This window comes from Atractosteus spatula, chromosome 5 (assembly GCF_055471065.1).
Source record: "Atractosteus spatula isolate fAtrSpa1 chromosome 5, fAtrSpa1.hap1, whole genome shotgun sequence".
NCBI classification, from domain to species: Eukaryota; Metazoa; Chordata; class Actinopteri; order Semionotiformes; family Lepisosteidae; genus Atractosteus; species Atractosteus spatula.
In genome coordinates, this window is record NC_142710.1 from 59,572,919 (window position 1) to 59,590,938 (window position 18,020).

Genomic DNA, 18,020 nt, shown 5'->3' on the forward strand with positions numbered 1-18,020 from the left:
TACTTTCTCAGGTCTTGTGCGGATCTAAGGAGACAGAACTTGGATTTGTTGAGGTCACACATGATCTCAATGCACAGATTCAGGTGAAAGAGTTTCCTTCTGAAGATGTGAAGAATCTCTCTTTTGACAGGAGAAAGAGTAAACAAGCTCTGAGGGACTACAAGAAGGTTCAGATCCAACTGGAAAATCTGGAGACCAGTGTGCGGGATCGCTGCAAGAAGGAATTCACAGGTAAAAAAAAGGGTTATGCTTTTAAACGATATGTAAACTCTCTAACCTGTTCAACAACTTCTTTGTCCTCCTACAAAATTCAATCTAAAAGTAAAAAGTGATTTCCTAACTGAATTATCTCTTGCTAGGATGACCATATGAATCCATTTTCACTGAGGTGCTTTGGGACAAGAAAGGAATTTAAAGTTGCAATTTAAAAGATGTGAATTCTTTTTAGGGATTAAAAATCACTGCCCGTGTGCAGTAAAAAGTGCATCCCAAATTTATCAACACTATAGTTCTGTAAAGTCACTGTAGTGATTAATACTCCCCACATACCAAAATCCATCTATCCATCTGTAATGTTTTAGCACTTTACCAATTTATTACTTTTATCAGTGGAAAATGTCTCATTTTTTCAGACCAGGTTCCTGGTTTAAAACAGTGGTTTCTTCGTTTCTGTTTTTACCTATACAAGTGTTTGTTTTTTAAACAAATAGGGCAAAATAAGCCATGTTTTCTATGAATATGGCCCTCTTCGCGTCATTTTGAGAAAGAACATTCAGAAATGGGAAATTAAATTAGGATATTGTAGGTGTTTTACATTGTTCCTCTGTTCTGCTTTGCATCTACTTTGCTTTGAACTTCCACAATTTATCTGTATAAATGTACCACAAAATTACCAAATGTGCTCTGTGATTCGCATTTCTCTTTTTTTGACTACATTTGCTTATTTTTCTACTACTAAGGAAAGAAATGGAGAAATGTCACCAGCATTATTTCAAAAGCAAACAAACTAATCCTACCAGTTATGTCAGGTGATTTGACTTAAAAAGAGGTGTAAACCGATCCCTTCTTCCTCTCAGATCTCATGACAGAAATGATGGACATGTCCAGTGACCTGGTGGGCTCAGGAATACCTTTCCTGGACTACCGCATGTATGCCGAGCGGATCTTCTTCCCTGGCCACCGGGAATCTCCCCTTCACAGGGACCTGGATGTCCAGGAGTGTCGCAGGCAGACAGTAGAGCAGGGCTTGGTGCAGCTTTCCAACCTGCTCAACAGCAAGCTCTTCCTCACCAAGGTAACCAGTTCAACCATGTTCAGGCCACCAGAACCTTCAAGGTTTTAAATGTGCGTACACTGATGCTTTCATTGCTCTTCGTGGTGTCCTAAAACTAAAGATGGAGAGTGAAGACAAAATCTTTACCTTCCTTGATTATGTATAGATACTGGTAACACACTCAGCTATCTCTCACTTTTCTCTTACCATTCCTTCCTTCCCCCCATCCCCATCCTTCCAGTAGCGCCGTGGGTCCTGTGTCTAAGTGTTTTTTTTTCCTTAGCCATACAAGTCAGTACCGTACCTGTACCAGACCTCTTTCTCTTCAGTTTTATGCAACATTGTAGTCCTTCTCTGAAATTAATGGATTAAAAAAATCTAAAGACCCTCAGGCAAAGGTTTTTCCAGTTTCCCCAGATGGAGCAGGCACTGTTAGAAACTTCCCTTTCACCGTTTTACACGATTTGACAAAGGTGCAGTTTGATGTTTAGTCAGCGTTATAACTTCTTCGGCTGGCACATCCCTCTCCCCCCGTTCTGAAGTTCTGGATGGTTCCTTCACAGTTTATCCACACCCTGGAGAGTCAGCGCACCTTCTCTCCTCGAGATCGGGCCTATGTGGCATCTCTCCTCACCGTCTCGCTTCACGGCAAGCTTGAGTACTTCACAGACATTCTGAAGACCCTGCTCAATGACCTGGTGGAGCAGTATGTGGCCAAGAACCCCAAGCTCATGCTCAGAAGGTGAGGGTCACCCAGATGTGGGTCTGGGTCTTTAAAAGGAATCCTAAGGGGAAAAACTTGTAACAGCTTTTCATTGCATTTTTTGTTTTACTGCAGTTTTACTATCATGATATTTACTGCTGAGTATCTCAAATATAAAGCAGCTACATTACTACATTACATTACTGTGAGCCACTCTATCAGAATATTAGAGAAATATCTTCCTGTCCTGTAGTGATAATGGCCTAGAACATGTATTTAGAGATCTGTGAGGCACTAGCAGACTAGGCCTTCTCTTCAGTATGGTGCATTATGGGTAAGAAAACTAACTTTTTTTGTTCACATGCCTCTATGGCATTACTGTAGGCAGCAACAGACCTGGCTAATTTGTCAGTACAGACAGCCTCGGGGGTTGATACGAGAACACAATTAGGAAACAAAAGAACCTGCCGAGCTGCTCTTACTGTTGGCTGAGTGGTTCCATGCCTTCATGGATATCTGTGAAAATGTTGCTGTTTATTTTCCACTTGCATTGATGTCATATATGGGGTATTTTATAAATATTTGGGTAGTATGAAAAACGTGCAATTTTGAAAGTTGTAGTTGCCATTGTAAAACCATGGGTTAGTGCAGCAATTTTAAATGTTTATCTGCACTTACTGGTCATACATATTGTTATTCTTCCTATAGTTTCTATTAGTATTTTTGTAGTTACTGTGGATAAATGGTATACTCCTATATTTCAGGACGGAGACAGTGGTGGAGAAACTTCTGACGAACTGGATGTCCATCTGTCTGTATGCTTTCCTGAGGGTAAAAAATAATAACTCTTCTAACCAAACCAGCCCCATTTCAATCCGATGTTATATCTAAAGAAAATGTTTGTTTGCAGTCTGATTTGATGTTAAGCAGCCATGAGGAGTTTTTGCACTGTTGTCCAGGTGTAATCAAAGTAAACTGTCTCTATTCTCAGTCTGCTGCTTGTAAAAACTGTTTTAAAACTGCAAATTTAAGGAATGCCCCCAGTTTCAATGGGATTTTTTTCAGATGAGAGTCCAAACTGACCAAGCGCTCTGGGAATTACATAAAAATATGGAAAATAACATCAAAGTAATCAAGGAAAGAACATAAAAATGTATCATAAAATAACACATTTTCCCAGTAAGGCTTGTGCCAACCTGAAGCAGAGTGCAAGGCTGATCTACATTCTGGATGGGGATGCCAGGTCATCACAGGGCCATACATACGTTTTACGTTTCAAGTGCTTTTGAGGATTATTACTGGTCTCTCTCGATCCATTAAAGGCTCATAACAAGTCCAGGCCAGTTCTATCCAGAGAGATGATGGAGTGTTTATTCTAATCATTTAATTTTGTCATTATTTGCCATTTTCCTGCTCTATGATTCTAGGACTCAGCTGGGGAGTCTCTTTACATGCTGTTCAGGGCAATAAAGCACCAAGTAGACAAAGGACCAGTGGATGCTGTCACTGGCAAAGCCAAATACACCCTGAATGATAACCGGCTTCTCAGAGAGGATGTGGAGTACCGCACGTTGGTAAGGACTCTTAACATTTGGGTTTCGGAGTGCACTAGAGGGGTTTGACTAGCTTGGCGCTGCATTCATTTTTGAAAACATAATGGCACACATCATAGCCACTAGAGTGTTCACAGCGAATGCAGTTTTAAGCCACAATTAGCCCTTCAATTGAAATTAGTTATACATGCCCCCACTGTTGTTAGAATAGCAATGCTATGACCATAGACAAAAGTTTTCCTACCGTTAATTGTAACTCCAAATTAATGGAAACTTCTAACCAAAGAGGGTGAACCTAAACCATGTTTTTTTTTTTGCAGACCTTGAATGTCCTGATGCAGGGAGGAGGGAACGATGCCCAGCCTGTGCAATCCAAAGTCCTGGACTGCGACACCATCACTCAAGTCAAGGAGAAGATCCTGGATCAGGTGTACAAGGGGACTTCGTATTCCCACCGGCCACACACAGACTCCCTGGATCTGGGTGAGTTCCACAGATTGTGCTTGGTGCACACTCCCCCTATAAAGCACTTTGTTGTAAACAGCTGTTGCATTTCCCTTGAATCCCTGTGTTCTTTTTTTTTTCTTGTTTTGGTCCCAGAATGGAGGTCGGGGGTGGCAGGCCACCTGATCCTCTCGGATGAAGACCTGACTTCCGTCGTTCAGGGCAACTGGAAGCGTCTCAACACACTGCAGCACTACAAGGTGAGTGTGGTGGGGGATAGATGACTACATGGTGAGAAACTGAGGTATCCTCAGACCGGATCTACACAGACGAGTGCTGGAATAAGGACTTTTGATATTGATTTTTGTATTTGGTCAGTATCTCGTAGGTACAATATCACCTTGATTTATTTTGCCCTTAAACCTTTCATCTCCTGCAGGTTACCGATGGAGCAACTGTGGCACTCGTCCCACGGCACAGCAAACACATTCACCACGACAATCACGACTACATAGCGGGAGAGAGTGAGTACACTTCCCAGCGAAGTGACGGGGGATCAGGGGAGACTAGCTTTACCAAAATTGTGGTTCCTAAGCTGCGCAGCGTTTTTAAAAAAGCACGTGTAGCAGTGCCAACTTTACTACTTTTTCAATTTCCAGAATTCGGTAGACACTCAGAGGAACACATAGAAAGATAGGGAGCTCATGCACACACAAAAAAAGAGAAAGGAGGCTAATTAAACAGGTTTTTAAGATAAGCATCTGAAGTACGGCCAGTGTTTGGTCCTTTTTTACTCCCTTATTTAATCAGTACTGACATTTCAGAAAGTGTGCTATTGTATATACTTTTTCATATGTTTATTGTTTCCTTTCTCACTCTATATAGTTCTCATTTTTATGTAAAATAGTTTTTACTACCGCATACCTGCAGTTTAAACCAGTAATGTACTCCCTTGTGCACTTTCTGCTAATATGACATCTTTTATGACAGTCCATTTTTGCTTGGTTTCTGGAATCCAGGCATGGAGTAATCCATAAGTGGATACAACCAGGCTATATGGTGTAACCTATGTAATCCATAAGAAATAAAAGAATCTCAAACGAGAATCTTTATGAAATGGCGGTTATACCCTGCTGAGTTCCCTAATTATGGCCTTATTTTCCAATTTTTTCATTCCATCTGAGCGCTGAGTCTTTCTAATACTCTGATCGCCCCTCGTCCCCACACTAGCCACGCTGAGCGGATTGAGAATCTTAAATCGTCTGTGTGCTCTGATGCTCAGGCCCACCGGTTGTCTTCGCCACTGTTTTCAGAGACCCCGATGCTGGAGGACGCGGATGAGGGGGGGGTCAAACTGTGGCACCTGGTGAAGGCCAGCGAAGAGCCGGAACTGCCCAAACACCGGCGAGGCAGCCTGCGCGAGAGAGAGCGGGCCAAAGCCATCCCCGAGATCTACCTGACTCGCCTGCTGTCCATGAAGGTGTGCTTACCATAGCAAAACTGTTGACGGGGCAATAAAGTACTGAATCTTGAATCTACTCAATGTAGATTCCCGTGCAGCTCAGTAAAAACAACCAAAACAATACATTTTGCATTTACACAGTTCACATTAGTCAGACACTCAATCTTAGGCTCAAAGTTAAAAAAAAAAAATCAAAATCATTCTGTTCCACGTATATTTATATTCACTCCCAAATGATGCTTGACTCAGCTGAGATCTACATATTAAGGTGCCTAATGGCCTTTAGATAGGTGCTGTTTTGGAATCGAGTAGGACTATATTTGGTGCTTTGAAACCTCATAAGTTTAAAAATTGAGCTGGTGGAGTGGAAGGGGTCTGAGGACATCTTCTTAGCATTCGGTTTGATATGGCTGCCTGAAATCATGTCTGATGATTTTGGATGCTGTAAGGGAAGAATAGACCCTGTATTCCAATATTAAAGCATGTTAATCTTTCCCAGAGTGCGGACACTATGAGAATTCAGTACATGTGTATTTTGGTGGCTGATGGAAGGATGGACAGATGAAGCCACATATGACCCAATAACTTGAACGTTATAATCTAGGAAAGACGACATCGACTAGAGAGGAGAGTGTAATGGCCACAGATGCACAACACTTCAGGTGTGACAGTTTCAGGAACTCACTGGCTCTTGTCCACTTCTCAGGAAAAGAACTCATAATGTTCCTTTAAACCAAAAGATGTAGCAAACAGCACTTTTAATGTCTTTAGAATCTTGAAGAGAATAAGAGCTTAACAAAACTAAAAGAAGCTCAATAAAATCAGATATGACAGGAAAAATGCTTTACTGACAATAAGCTTTTAGACGATAACTGCAGCAAGTCCTTGAATACATGGATTGAGATCGTTCTGGACACAGCTGTTAGGATACTACTTTAGCCTGGTCTTAAGTATGGAAAAATTCAATTATTTAAAAGTAACGATGCATGAAACTTTCCATCAATTTTCCCTCAGTTTTTTATGCAACTCTTTTCTCTGTCCTCCTCAGGGAACGCTGCAGAAATTTGTGGATGACCTGTTCCAGGTCATTCTGAGCACGAGCCGCCCAGTTCCATTGGCTGTGAAGTACTTCTTCGATCTCCTTGATGAGCAGGCAGCCCATCATGGGATCTCAGACTCAGAAACCATACACATATGGAAAACCAACAGGTTCGAAGACTTTCGTTTCATTTGATTGTAATGACGCAAGTGTCAGGGCTTCTTATTTCTTGGCATTACAAACATTTTTAAAAGCATTTGCAAAAAAAGTTTTAAGATGTTTATTGTAAACTGGTTCTTAATTATCATTTCCTACACGCAAGGAAGATCTCTACTCATATTTGAATTAAAATCCTAGTTGAAGCCATTCTTGAATTGTGTAGAGTGACCTTACTGATGTTCCACGGTGCATCTGTACAGAAAGGACATATTTCTTTTTTGTTTCACAGTGCAAAAAAAAAAATCTATTACAAAATATTATCAGTGTGTAACTCATGAAAATTACTTTCAATTTGCCTAAGAATTCACCAGACTTTTTTTTTTCTCTTTTATTTTATACAGCTTGCCATTAAGGTTTTGGATCAACATCATCAAAAACCCACAGTTCATATTTGATGTGCAAGCTTCAGATAATGTGGACGCTGTGCTCTCAGTCATTGCCCAGACCTTCATGGACTCCTGCACTATAGCAGAACACAAACTAGGAAGGGTATGTGCGGGGAAGCTGTTGGCCCTTATAGGGGTAGGGATCACTAGAAAGATGCGGCTTTTCCCTAGTGGATTACTGCTGAATCCATAAACACTCAACAGATTGTTCATGGGCTGTATGGAATCTGTTTACCCTTTGTTAAGCATCTGCTGGACCTAGAAGGGTAAGTTGTTAGGGTCCAAAACCTGCAGAGGTCTGCACTGAGTTGTTTTGCATTAAAACTATTTTACAATGCAAAACAGGGGCGAGTGGAGAAAATCCAAAGCATTCTTCAAGGGTCTGTTTTTAAAAAGTGTGTGTATATATATTTTTTCTATATATATACTGTATCATTCTAGAAATCTTATGTTAGTAGACTGTCATTCTTACGCGATTATTTTGTTAATTAACATTCCCAGTTGTGTTCTAGATTAAGTGTATGAAATGAATTCATATCCCGCATGCTGTAACTAATGTTCTTTGTTTTAATCATCTTATTTTCAGGATTCTCCCATTAACAAGCTGTTGTATGCCAGAGACATCCCACGGTACAAACAGATGGTGGAAAGGTAAGGGTTCACTCAACTGCCCAGTTGAACAGTGAGCATTAATCTGGGCACTCAGCATGCTGTAGGTGGGGAGTTAATGAACAGTTAGTCTGGGGCTAATTGTGACACGTTGTGTTAGTGACAGATTCAGTGACTTATAGGAAAGTAACCATACCAATTTCATACGGCTGGGACATAGGTGTGGGATCCTGTTCTGGAGAGCAGTTCAGTAGGAATTGATAAAAGCATAATTTCTTTTGGACCTACAGTAAAAGAACATAAATATGAATTCAGTCATATTTTGGTTTTTTCCAGGGTCCATTGAAAATCAGGCCAATAGGGTAAAAGTGATTGTCTCATTGGCCTGGAACGCGGAAGAATGAGCCAGACTTCGTTTAGATTTCGGAATCCTCTTGACACAGAGATTCTGCAGCTTCATCTTACTTCAGATTTGTTTTCTTTCCAGGTACTATGCTGATATCAGACAAACAATCTCTGCAAGTGACCAGGAGATGAACTCGGCTTTAGCGGAGCTGTCCAGAGTATGTATAGTATTTATTTATAGCTTGTGACAATAGCACTCTATAGGGAGAAACATTAGCTTCTTAGCAATGTATTCAACCTAGTGCTTAGGCTAGTTCTGACAGCCTGAAAAGGGGTGTGGATGATTCTTTTTTGTGTCTCCATTTATGACTGCTATATACACATGATCTGAGCAGCAGAATATGCAAAATAATGATGGAAGTGAAGAAATATATAATTTTCACTCCTTTCATGAAATAAAGGGATCTTTGGGGTTTTTTTTTTGTATTCTACCGGTGTTCATCCTGTCTTACAGTTGAAACAACTGCACTAAACTCTTCTCTTTGGTCTTTCAGAATTACTCAGGTGAATTGAATTACCTTGTTGCCCTGCATGAACTATACAAGTACATCAACAAGTATTACGACCAGGTGAGCATTTCTCCAGGAGACTTTAGTTTTGACGAAGGAGAGACAGAAGTCTTTTTGTCTATGGCAAAAGATTAACAAAGGAGTGGATTTCTGCTGGTACCATAAATGCCTGTTCAGAGGTGCAGACAACACCCTCAGGGCACCATGTGTGTTAGTGTGAGGCATACAAATGAACTCCATTTGTTCTTTGAAGCCCAGGTGGCGGAGGGACAATGGCCTGGTTATGAGGAGGAGGTAGGCCAGCTGTGAGGGCTGTAACTGTGAGGTGACTTGGGGGTGGAAAACAATGAACATAATAAAAGAACTTGAACTGCTGTCTTTAAGGGGGGGGGATCTTTGGTTGATTCCTGATTAGAAACCTGAGCTGTTTCACTAAATGTCCAGGGAGCCGCTCACTAGCACTCTCTTCCCAGTCTGTAACTGCTTGGCGTTTGATCAAATGGTGCCGCAATCTTTTTTTTTTTTTCTACGCACTAACACGAAGATGCTCAAACGTATTGGTTTGAGGGGGATTCCGAATTCAAATCGGCCTGTTGATTATGTGTGGGAGCTGTCTGTTGGAGTCTGCAGGATAGGTGGTCGTCATCATTTGGGTTTTGGAGGAACTAGGCATTTAAGCTGAATAGATTATAACCCGAAGTGATCCATCCCAGACAGAAACACTTCCTGCTTAGCTTGGTCTGATGCTTCATGAAATTATAATGTAATATTGTCAAATCAACAGGCCTCAGACTCTATAAATCCACCTTTATTTCTTACTGCAGACCCTTGCCATCTTATGATGATGATGATGATAAGACTTTATTGATCCCGAGGGTTTTGAGAAATGATTTCACTTGTACACATGTTCCACTTTTGTAATGCTGCATTAACTACAAGTCTGCATTGTTTCTTCCCCTTAATGCTCTGCTGCTTCGTCGTACAATATTATTTTGCTCTTTTATTCATAGGATCCCAAAATCCTCATTGACACAGCAGGGAACATTAACTGTGGCAATTAATGTAGTTCCTACAGCACAGTCTCCTGTCCATTTCCAAGGGTTAAGCAAGAGATCACTAAATGTGGATTGTTACTCACAAAGAAGATGCACAAAGTAAATCTTGACTTATGTCTTTGTGCTGTTTTTCCACCATCTTAGATCATCACTGCACTAGAGGAGGACCCAACAGCCCAGAAAATGCAACTGGGATACCGGCTTCAGCAGATTGCAGCGGCTGTGGAAAACAAAGTCACTGACTTGTGATGGGAGTCAGGAAAGGGAAAAGACAGAGGAGCTGGAAAAGTCTGGATTTGTGTCGGTGGGACAGAGTCTCCTTTCTGTTATTGACTCTGCGACGGACTGGAGGAACTGAACAGCTCTCCTTGAAAACAGGAATGGGATCCTATTCCAATACAACATTTTCAGCACTACCAAGATGATAGAGTTCATTTTTTTTTTAATCCTCCACAATGAGAAACAGATTTGTTGAGGGACATCCTAGCGTTTACTGCCTCTTACCGTGTTTTAGCATTTTGCTAGAGTGGACAGATTAATACAAACTTGTCATCCCATTACTAGTGCACTTCCAACAAAATGGAAAACTGCAAGAACCCTACAGGACCGCAGCAAGGAAAACACTTCCCATCTCATAACCAGTAAGAATAAATCTTAAAGTCCTGAGGAAGCCTTCACTCATTATTAAGAATATTTGCTGGAGCGAGTACTGGCTGTGATTTATTTTTCGGAAGCTAGTCAAAATTAAAGCAATTACATAGGGATTTTGCCAATACCTGAGAATATTCCTTAATCAACATTAATAAAGCCTTTTCAATTGTTACTATTTTTTTAAAAGGACATATCTCTTTTATGACAGAATACTATTACATGGCTCGTTAAGTTCCATTGTTTCCTGTATAGCAGAAAACAATATGCCATAAAACAGGAATAAGAAAATAAATGTCAAAAAGTTGACGATTTAGGAAACTTTTACGCAAAAGAGTAGTAAATTGAAGGTAAGTTCGAAGAAGCACATTGCATTCTTATGCTTGGGTGCATTAAAGACTGTCCTGTGGTAGAAAATTTCCCAAACAAACATAACAGGATACAAGTTAAATTTTCATTTTTTCCCTCCATTTAACTTGATTCAGATGATTTGTATGTCTCTCCAAGTCTTTGGCTTGTGCTTTAAAATTAAAAAATTGCAGTTTGGAAAAATCACCTCTCCCATCAGTCACCCTCTCCTCCTCACAAACATTCAGTGTTTCACGGATCATCAATGCGGCCTCCAACCACTGGTCAATTCTGTTTGAAAATCAAAAACAAAACCCCAAACCGAAGGAAGCCTTGTGATTTAACTTGGTAACTTACATAACATTCCTCCTTTTTACTGTAAAATTGTTTCAGTACCTGACATAATTTCTACCTCCTCTAATGTTTTAAAAGATGCTATGCAGCATGAATAATGGAACCATAATCTAAACAGCTTTATCTTTTCATAACCATGTGTTTTCTGATTTATGGGGTCAGTGTTTTAAATTGGTTGCTGAAAGAATATTTTTCTTCAAAAAATGTTAGTGGGATCAAAATGTTCATTTTCAAGTACTGTACTCTTGACTTGTACCATAACAAACCTCTGACTCTCTTCTGCCAGAGAAAAGCTGCTTCTCTTTTCCGTCCAGATAAAAAGTCAGAAAGATGTTGAAAATGGTTGTGTTGAAACTAGCAAAGGAGCAAGAGGAGGTTAAATCCATGCCAAAAGACAGAAGAAAAAATATTTTGGCTGTGGATCTTTTCAAATTCTATTCTGTTTTACCTCTGTTCTGAATTGAGGATGTACAATTGCACAAATTTATAATTAGCACTAGATTTTCAATAGGTGTTTAAGTTTTCATTTAAATGCAGTTTACAGGTATGTTTTGGGAAATTAATAGTGTACTATAACACCATATCCTCAAAAATATTAACCTTTTAGATCTTACTTTCAAATACAACTAACTGATCGCTGCGCTTGCTAATGGGGAGGTGGAAACGGTCCATTGCATTTCTTGCGGTAGGAGCAATTAGTCTCTCCAGTCTGACATCTCATTTTTTCCACAGTTCATTAGACTAATCTCCACAGCAGTTCATCTGGCTTTTTGCTTTCTCTTGCATTTCCAACAAATAAGCACATTTAAAACGTCAGGCATTTGGCCTTTGAAATATCTATCATCCATGTCTGTAATTAGCATAGTACTCCTGTTATACCACTGAGTATTCTCCAATTAGTGTGGTCTCATAATTACTTCTTGTAGATTAATTTAACAATAATAAATACTTTTTCATACAACACGGCCTTATCTTAGGCTATTCTTTGAAACTTGCTAAAAGCAACTTTCACATGCAAAGGCACACAACACAGTACAACTCAGTATTAAAAGACGTGGTTTCATAAAAATGTAATGATCGCTAGTACTGGATTATCTAATGTTAACATAGATTAGTCTAGTCAAGTCTGATGCTACGACTGCCTGTGAGGCTACTTCTTGCAGTAATTGAAGGAATATTGGCTTATTCCTCAACTATTGCAACAAAACAGAAACAATTCTCAACACAAAGTGAGAACATGTTTGGAAATCATCCAAAAATGCTAGTCTTTTTCAGCTAGACCCGAATGATACCCTGCGATTACAGTATACATGTTCACATGCACAGAGAAGGTGGTGTTTTTCTTTGTGATTTTAGAACCTGCTCTGGTGGATATTTCAAGGTCATATTAAAAAGGTACTGAGCTGCTCCTTTTGCTGCATGTAAAATGAACAAATAACAGTAGAAAAGTAACCAAGGTATGTCGTTTAGTCATGTACAATGGCTTTAGGTACTCTTAGGTTTTCCTCTTAAAAGCTTTGGCATTTCCTGAAGTAAAAAATAAAAAAAATAAAATCTCCAAATTGAATGTAAACATTGGAGCCCAGAAATGAAACTGAATTATAGATGGCTAGCCAGACAGATGGGATTTCCTAGCTTTATAAAAAAATAAAAGCTTTTTCAGTCTGAAAAACACAAAAGACAAATTGTAGAATGTCTGATAAAAGGATATTTCATTTTCGTATTTTGACATTTGAATTCTCAATCTTGATTTGATTTGTTTTTAAGTAATAACCCCAAAAAACATACTTGTTTATTTCAATTAAATTATCCAATATAAATTTCACAGATATATATATTAGCATATTTTATCTGAACAGTGTTACCAATTCAGTGGATTTTAATTTATGAGTTTAATGGTTTATTGTTTATTCTACTGGTTATTGAACTAGATTTCTTGATCAGTTTTTAACGTTTAGTGGGGCCAATCAATACCAGTCACTAAAATAATTAAAAAACTGCTAAGTTATTTTTTAGTCGAGACTTCATAACAGCATACCTTCTTACTGCATACCTACTTTAAAAAAAAATAAGATGACAAATAGGTGGTTCCAACTGTGAACAGCAGGTGTCAGTACAGTAGGAGAATTTTAAAAGACTGCTACAATTCAGTCCACATGCTTAAAACTTCTCAGCATACTGGTTGCCATGTTTTATGTTTAATTGTGTCTGTATATGTGGTTAGAATGTTTGAGTATTTATTCTAAGTGTTAAGGTAAAATGTTTTGTGCGAAAGGAGTATTCCCCAAATATCCAAATATGAAATGAATATTCTGAAAGAAAAACAGATTCTTGTTCTGCATTTTGGACCTGTGTATGAGAGCTGAAAAAGGGGGTTCTGTATTAAAACGCTGTGATGATTGTCTGTTACAAATTGAAGAAAATTTGGATATTTGACTCTGAGAGAGGTGGAACTGAATTGCACAGGCTATCTTGAAATATGTTTGAAGTAACAGAAGGGGGGTGTGCAGGATTTTAATACTTATTTATTTCTACAGAATAGAGATGGTTATCAAAACATACTGAGAATAAGTACAAGTGGGTAACAGGAAGTATTTTTACAGAAAGGCTTAGGAAAGAATCCAGACTTTCAAGCATTCCAGTTAAAATGTCTTTGTTTGTTACAGCTGGAAGAGGTGTAAAATACAGGGTCAAATGTTACCAAAGGTTTATGAACCATTCTACAGTGTAAGCATTCATCTTTAAAAGCGCCACACTGGGCATTAGATTGTGTGTAAAATGTTTTTATGTGTAAAAAAGTTCATGCTAGAGGACAAGAGATTCTAATACAGTTTAGGAAAATTACTGTGTTTCCTATTTACGTCTTAGATGTAGAAAACAAGAATTTAACATTCCTGGTAAATGAGTATTTCTATAAAACCAATCTGCACAAGTATGTAATGGAGTGTATACTCGATGGCTAATCTATAATGTCAGTTGTGAAACTTTTAAAACAATCCGTACTCCCACTAAAATGTAAAGCGACTACCAGATGGTGAAAGGATTCACAACCGTTACAGGATAATTTTTTTTCCATGATTCATTTCTAAATCTTTTCAACATTTCCCGATATCGGTATTGCCATTTTCAAGTAGCAAATAAGACATCAAACCGCCCCCCCCCATAATTGAAATGTAATTTTAACACTGTTGCTGTAGTGATGGCATTTTTAAAATGCCCATTTTAGGTTGCAGCAAACTTAAAACATGCTGGAGGATTATAAAATACCTTTTTAAATGTGAAGCTGTATTGGTCTTTCGAGACCGTAAACCTTGCTGACCATGGTATTGCCTAATAAAATTGTGAAGAGTTGCATGGTGTTCTAAAGGTGGAAAATTAAGTGTACAGATTCCTGTATTTGTGCTTTAATGCATCTAGAAAGGTGCTTAGTGAACCAAGGCTCGCATCACTGAACTACCAAATCAGTTTAATAAATAATTCTGGACTGTAAAACGAGACACTAATTTACTCTAAAGAAAAGAACATTCTAGAACAGATCTAGTGCTAATTTTTCTCACCTTAACATATGAAAGACACTACTGAAATAAGGTCCCCTGGTGGGTGGAGGAATTTGGTGAGATACAGTGCTGTGGTAGTTTATCCTCAGAATAGTGATGTACTGATGAATGTTTTTGGTACTGATATTGTGTATTGCACTTCTCTTTTTTTTGATTGGATTCCTTCCTTTTTTGAATGCAGTGACCAAAAATATCAAACTTGTGACAAAGGTACATAGAATTAGATCTAAACATTAAACAACCATTCAAGTGTCCTGTGGAACGAGCAGAAAAATGTCTTCGTTTACATTTTAATGGATACATGAATTTTGCTTGTTACATTTCAGAAATTGGTTCTTTTAGTTGGCTAGTCTTCATTACCAAGGTGAGAAAAATGTCACTTCTGGTCTGTAAAACCCAAACATTACAGTACACATTCAACTAATGTAGAACTTGCCTTCCCAAGTACACAATTTCATTGTATTTTCCATGCTTTAGTGTAAAAATAATTTGAGGGGACACCTTAATGTTATTGGTAGACTGTAAAAATTTAATTGTGTAGAGCAGGCTCTGCAATGAGCACTGAAAACAGATTTTTTGTTTTGTTTTAAGGACAGTCTTGTTCTTTGTTAATATCATTGTAAATAATGATTTAATAAAGCAGACCTGTAGCTACCTAACCTGTTTAATAAAAAAGTGAATATTCCTGCAGGTGATGTGTAATAAACTATTCTGGAAATTAAACTTTCTTTTACATGAGTTCAGTGGATAATTATTGATTTTCCTGTAATGTCCTTGTTGTGAATTTAAATATAATATTTCTAGGTAATTGTACTGTTTTGGAAAACAGGTGAAAGATGGATGGTTGTTGTATAACAATGTAAAATGCAACTAAATGTAAAATCCTGAAGAGCACATAATTGTCATGGCAATGGGGAAGAAGGTATATTTGTTGCATGATTTGGAAGATAAAGAGTATAGTCTGAGTGGCTGTGAGAGGGTGAGAGATCATTTAAGTGTTAACATGTCCCTCAGGCATTCCACATTTCAATATGTCCATATGAATTATTTAAACTAGAATGATGGGGAGGGTAACCAGTCCCCAAGAACAGTCAGAATAGATGGTGGCCAGAGGCTGACATTACCTGGGAGTTTTGCTTGAGGCTCTGCGTTTATTATTCGTCTGCCCGGATTCTTGAGGAACAAACTGTGCCAGACTGCGCTCTCTGTGGCTGAGCCAGCGAATGTCTGACTTCATCGGCGAGGGCCTGGGTGGGGCCCAGAATGTGTACGCGTCTGCTGTGGTGAAATGAAAACACGCTGGTTTAAGGTGTGGTGAGGATGCCTAGAGATGAATTTGGACTAACCCTGCCCAGACCACACTGAAGTTTAAACAAGCAGCTGCAGCACAGAGCTAATACAGTGCAAGCAAAAGACTGAGCACAACACAGAGCAATCACAAACACACAAATCTGCAAGTCTGGTGATAGCCTGATACAGGCTGTTATTCCAAGGGATATGTATACTGCCAGCACATAAACATTTGGATGGGCTCTCATCACTTTATTAGTATTAAACATAAAATTTTCAGTAATACTAAAGCATGACTGAAAATTTGGAAAGGTGTGTTGTTCACTGCAGATTACTATTCCATTTGCAAAGGAAAAAAATCTTGTATAGGTCTCACAGAATTCGCAGGAAAAAATAAATTTTACAGGTTTTTCTGGTCACCCTCATGTTAAATTGAACATTTTCTTTTACGCTGTCCCTTTTCAACTATTTTGTTGTGCGTCATGGCTAACCAGAGACGACAGATTTAGCGAACACATTTAGAGTGACATTAAGAATAATATTCAGTTGTAATGTATTTTTTTTTGTAAACACAGTGGTATCTCCACCCATAAACAAAAGTCATATTATAAAATTAAAGAATATTGATGTCATAGGACAACACCCGTTGCTTTCACATAAAACCTTCAACTTCTTGAATCCGGATTCGAGCTGAACAATTCACAATTGGAAGTAACTTAAATTGCAACAAAAATTTCAAACCAGGTGTTGAGTCAGGAAATTCAGGTTGCGACTGGGTCAACTCAGGGAAGTTGTGGACTTCTGATCATAGACTGTCCCGCTTTGCTGTGCATAGTCAGAAATTTTATAGAGGTAAGTTTGCCAACAAACGAATGAACATACAGTTTTTCTCTCAAGATCTTGTTTCACTCCTCAGTCATCAAAGGAATTTCTCTCCTGAAAGAAAGGTTTGAATTGATATAATGATGTACTGGGTGGGTCACTGATGGTGTTGGAATAGTCTCTGTGGTGGTCAGTACGAGGAGCACCACTCCCATTAATTTCCAGACATTAAAAGGAGATGTGAGGAACAAGGAAATGGCCAACATTCCAATTGACACTTCCCCACATGTTCCAAGGAAAACTGCACGAAACAAACCCAAATGTGAAATTATTGCTTTCCCATGAAAGGTGCTCAAAAACCTTGGAGAAGCAGAGGCAATGAAAGAGGAGGAGGAGTGTGTGGTTCAAGTTATAAACCCCTAGAAAAAAGCTAAAATAACAGGAACATCGGGTTCACTTTTTTTGTGCCAAACAACAGTTACCTTCCCATTCCAGGTGTTCAGGAGGGTATAAAGTCATGCACAGGCTCCCTGAAAAAGCATTTAAAAGACTGGAAAATGCTTCAGTTCTGCTTTGGCTTTGTGATCCCATTTTGAACACAGTAGCATAAGAGACAGAGGCTCCTTACCTTTTGTAAATTCTTTGGCACCTCATTTTTTTTCCTTTCCTACAGATTTTTGATTCTTTCGTTCTCCAGCACAAGAGCTGCTATGAAGAGTCCACTGACATGGCCGTCTTTACTGTGGGCTACCGGCTTGTCACTGTGTCTCATCTGGGCTGTCAGTACGTCACAAGCTGCTCTTTACCATCATTCAGGTAGGAAGGAACTGCAGACCTGCAGTCTTCAAGCTGGCTCCATTTTACAGCTCAGTTGGTCTTAGACAGCTGACTTAGATATCACTAAACTTCTTAGATGTATTTCAGCAAAACGTTTCACATTCCTAGTTTCTTTAACGTTTGCTTTTTCAGAGCTTGCTTTGTAATGACTTACTAAGTATGAAAATGTATCCGTCTGTATTGCACTATAGCCAATGAAATGCCCTAATCCATGCAGGACGTGTGAAAACGATCAACTTGCTAGCCTATGGAAAAGGAGAGAGGTCAAGATGAATTCCCACAAAAGGAAACACGATGGTACTTCTTAGTAATAAAACGTCATCAGGTTACATTTCAAGCTGGGATTTGAGAATCTGCGATACAAAAGTAAAATGATCATTACAGGTGTAATAGTTGTTACTACATTATCTTTTTTTGCTAGAAGTGTTTTCTAAGAAAAATATGGTCAATACTGTGCAACTACATTGTTTTCAGGTTGACCAGATTTTGAGGAAGTCATACACAAGA

General features: G+C 38.8%; 1 protein-coding gene across 2 annotated transcripts in view; it reads left to right on the forward strand.

The window, feature by feature from the left end:
- Positions 1–15,301, forward strand: part of LOC148835365 (plexin-B1-like) — a 128,347-nt gene extending 113,046 nt beyond the window's left edge. For both annotated transcript variants that reach the window (XM_088915291.1, XM_088915293.1), the window contains 15 exons: positions 131–231; positions 1,077–1,294; positions 1,837–2,015; positions 2,741–2,807; positions 3,404–3,550; positions 3,850–4,012; positions 4,130–4,233; positions 4,413–4,497; positions 5,287–5,453; positions 6,484–6,644; positions 7,035–7,182; positions 7,666–7,730; positions 8,176–8,251; positions 8,588–8,662; positions 9,802–15,301. In XM_088915291.1, the coding sequence (XP_088771417.1) occupies positions 131–231; positions 1,077–1,294; positions 1,837–2,015; positions 2,741–2,807; positions 3,404–3,550; positions 3,850–4,012; positions 4,130–4,233; positions 4,413–4,497; positions 5,287–5,453; positions 6,484–6,644; positions 7,035–7,182; positions 7,666–7,730; positions 8,176–8,251; positions 8,588–8,662; positions 9,802–9,906 (1,861 nt within the window). In that variant the 3' untranslated portion in view covers positions 9,907–15,301. The remainder of the gene's footprint in view (positions 1–130; positions 232–1,076; positions 1,295–1,836; positions 2,016–2,740; positions 2,808–3,403; positions 3,551–3,849; positions 4,013–4,129; positions 4,234–4,412; positions 4,498–5,286; positions 5,454–6,483; positions 6,645–7,034; positions 7,183–7,665; positions 7,731–8,175; positions 8,252–8,587; positions 8,663–9,801) is intronic.
- The last annotated feature ends 2,719 nt before the right edge of the window (positions 15,302–18,020 follow it).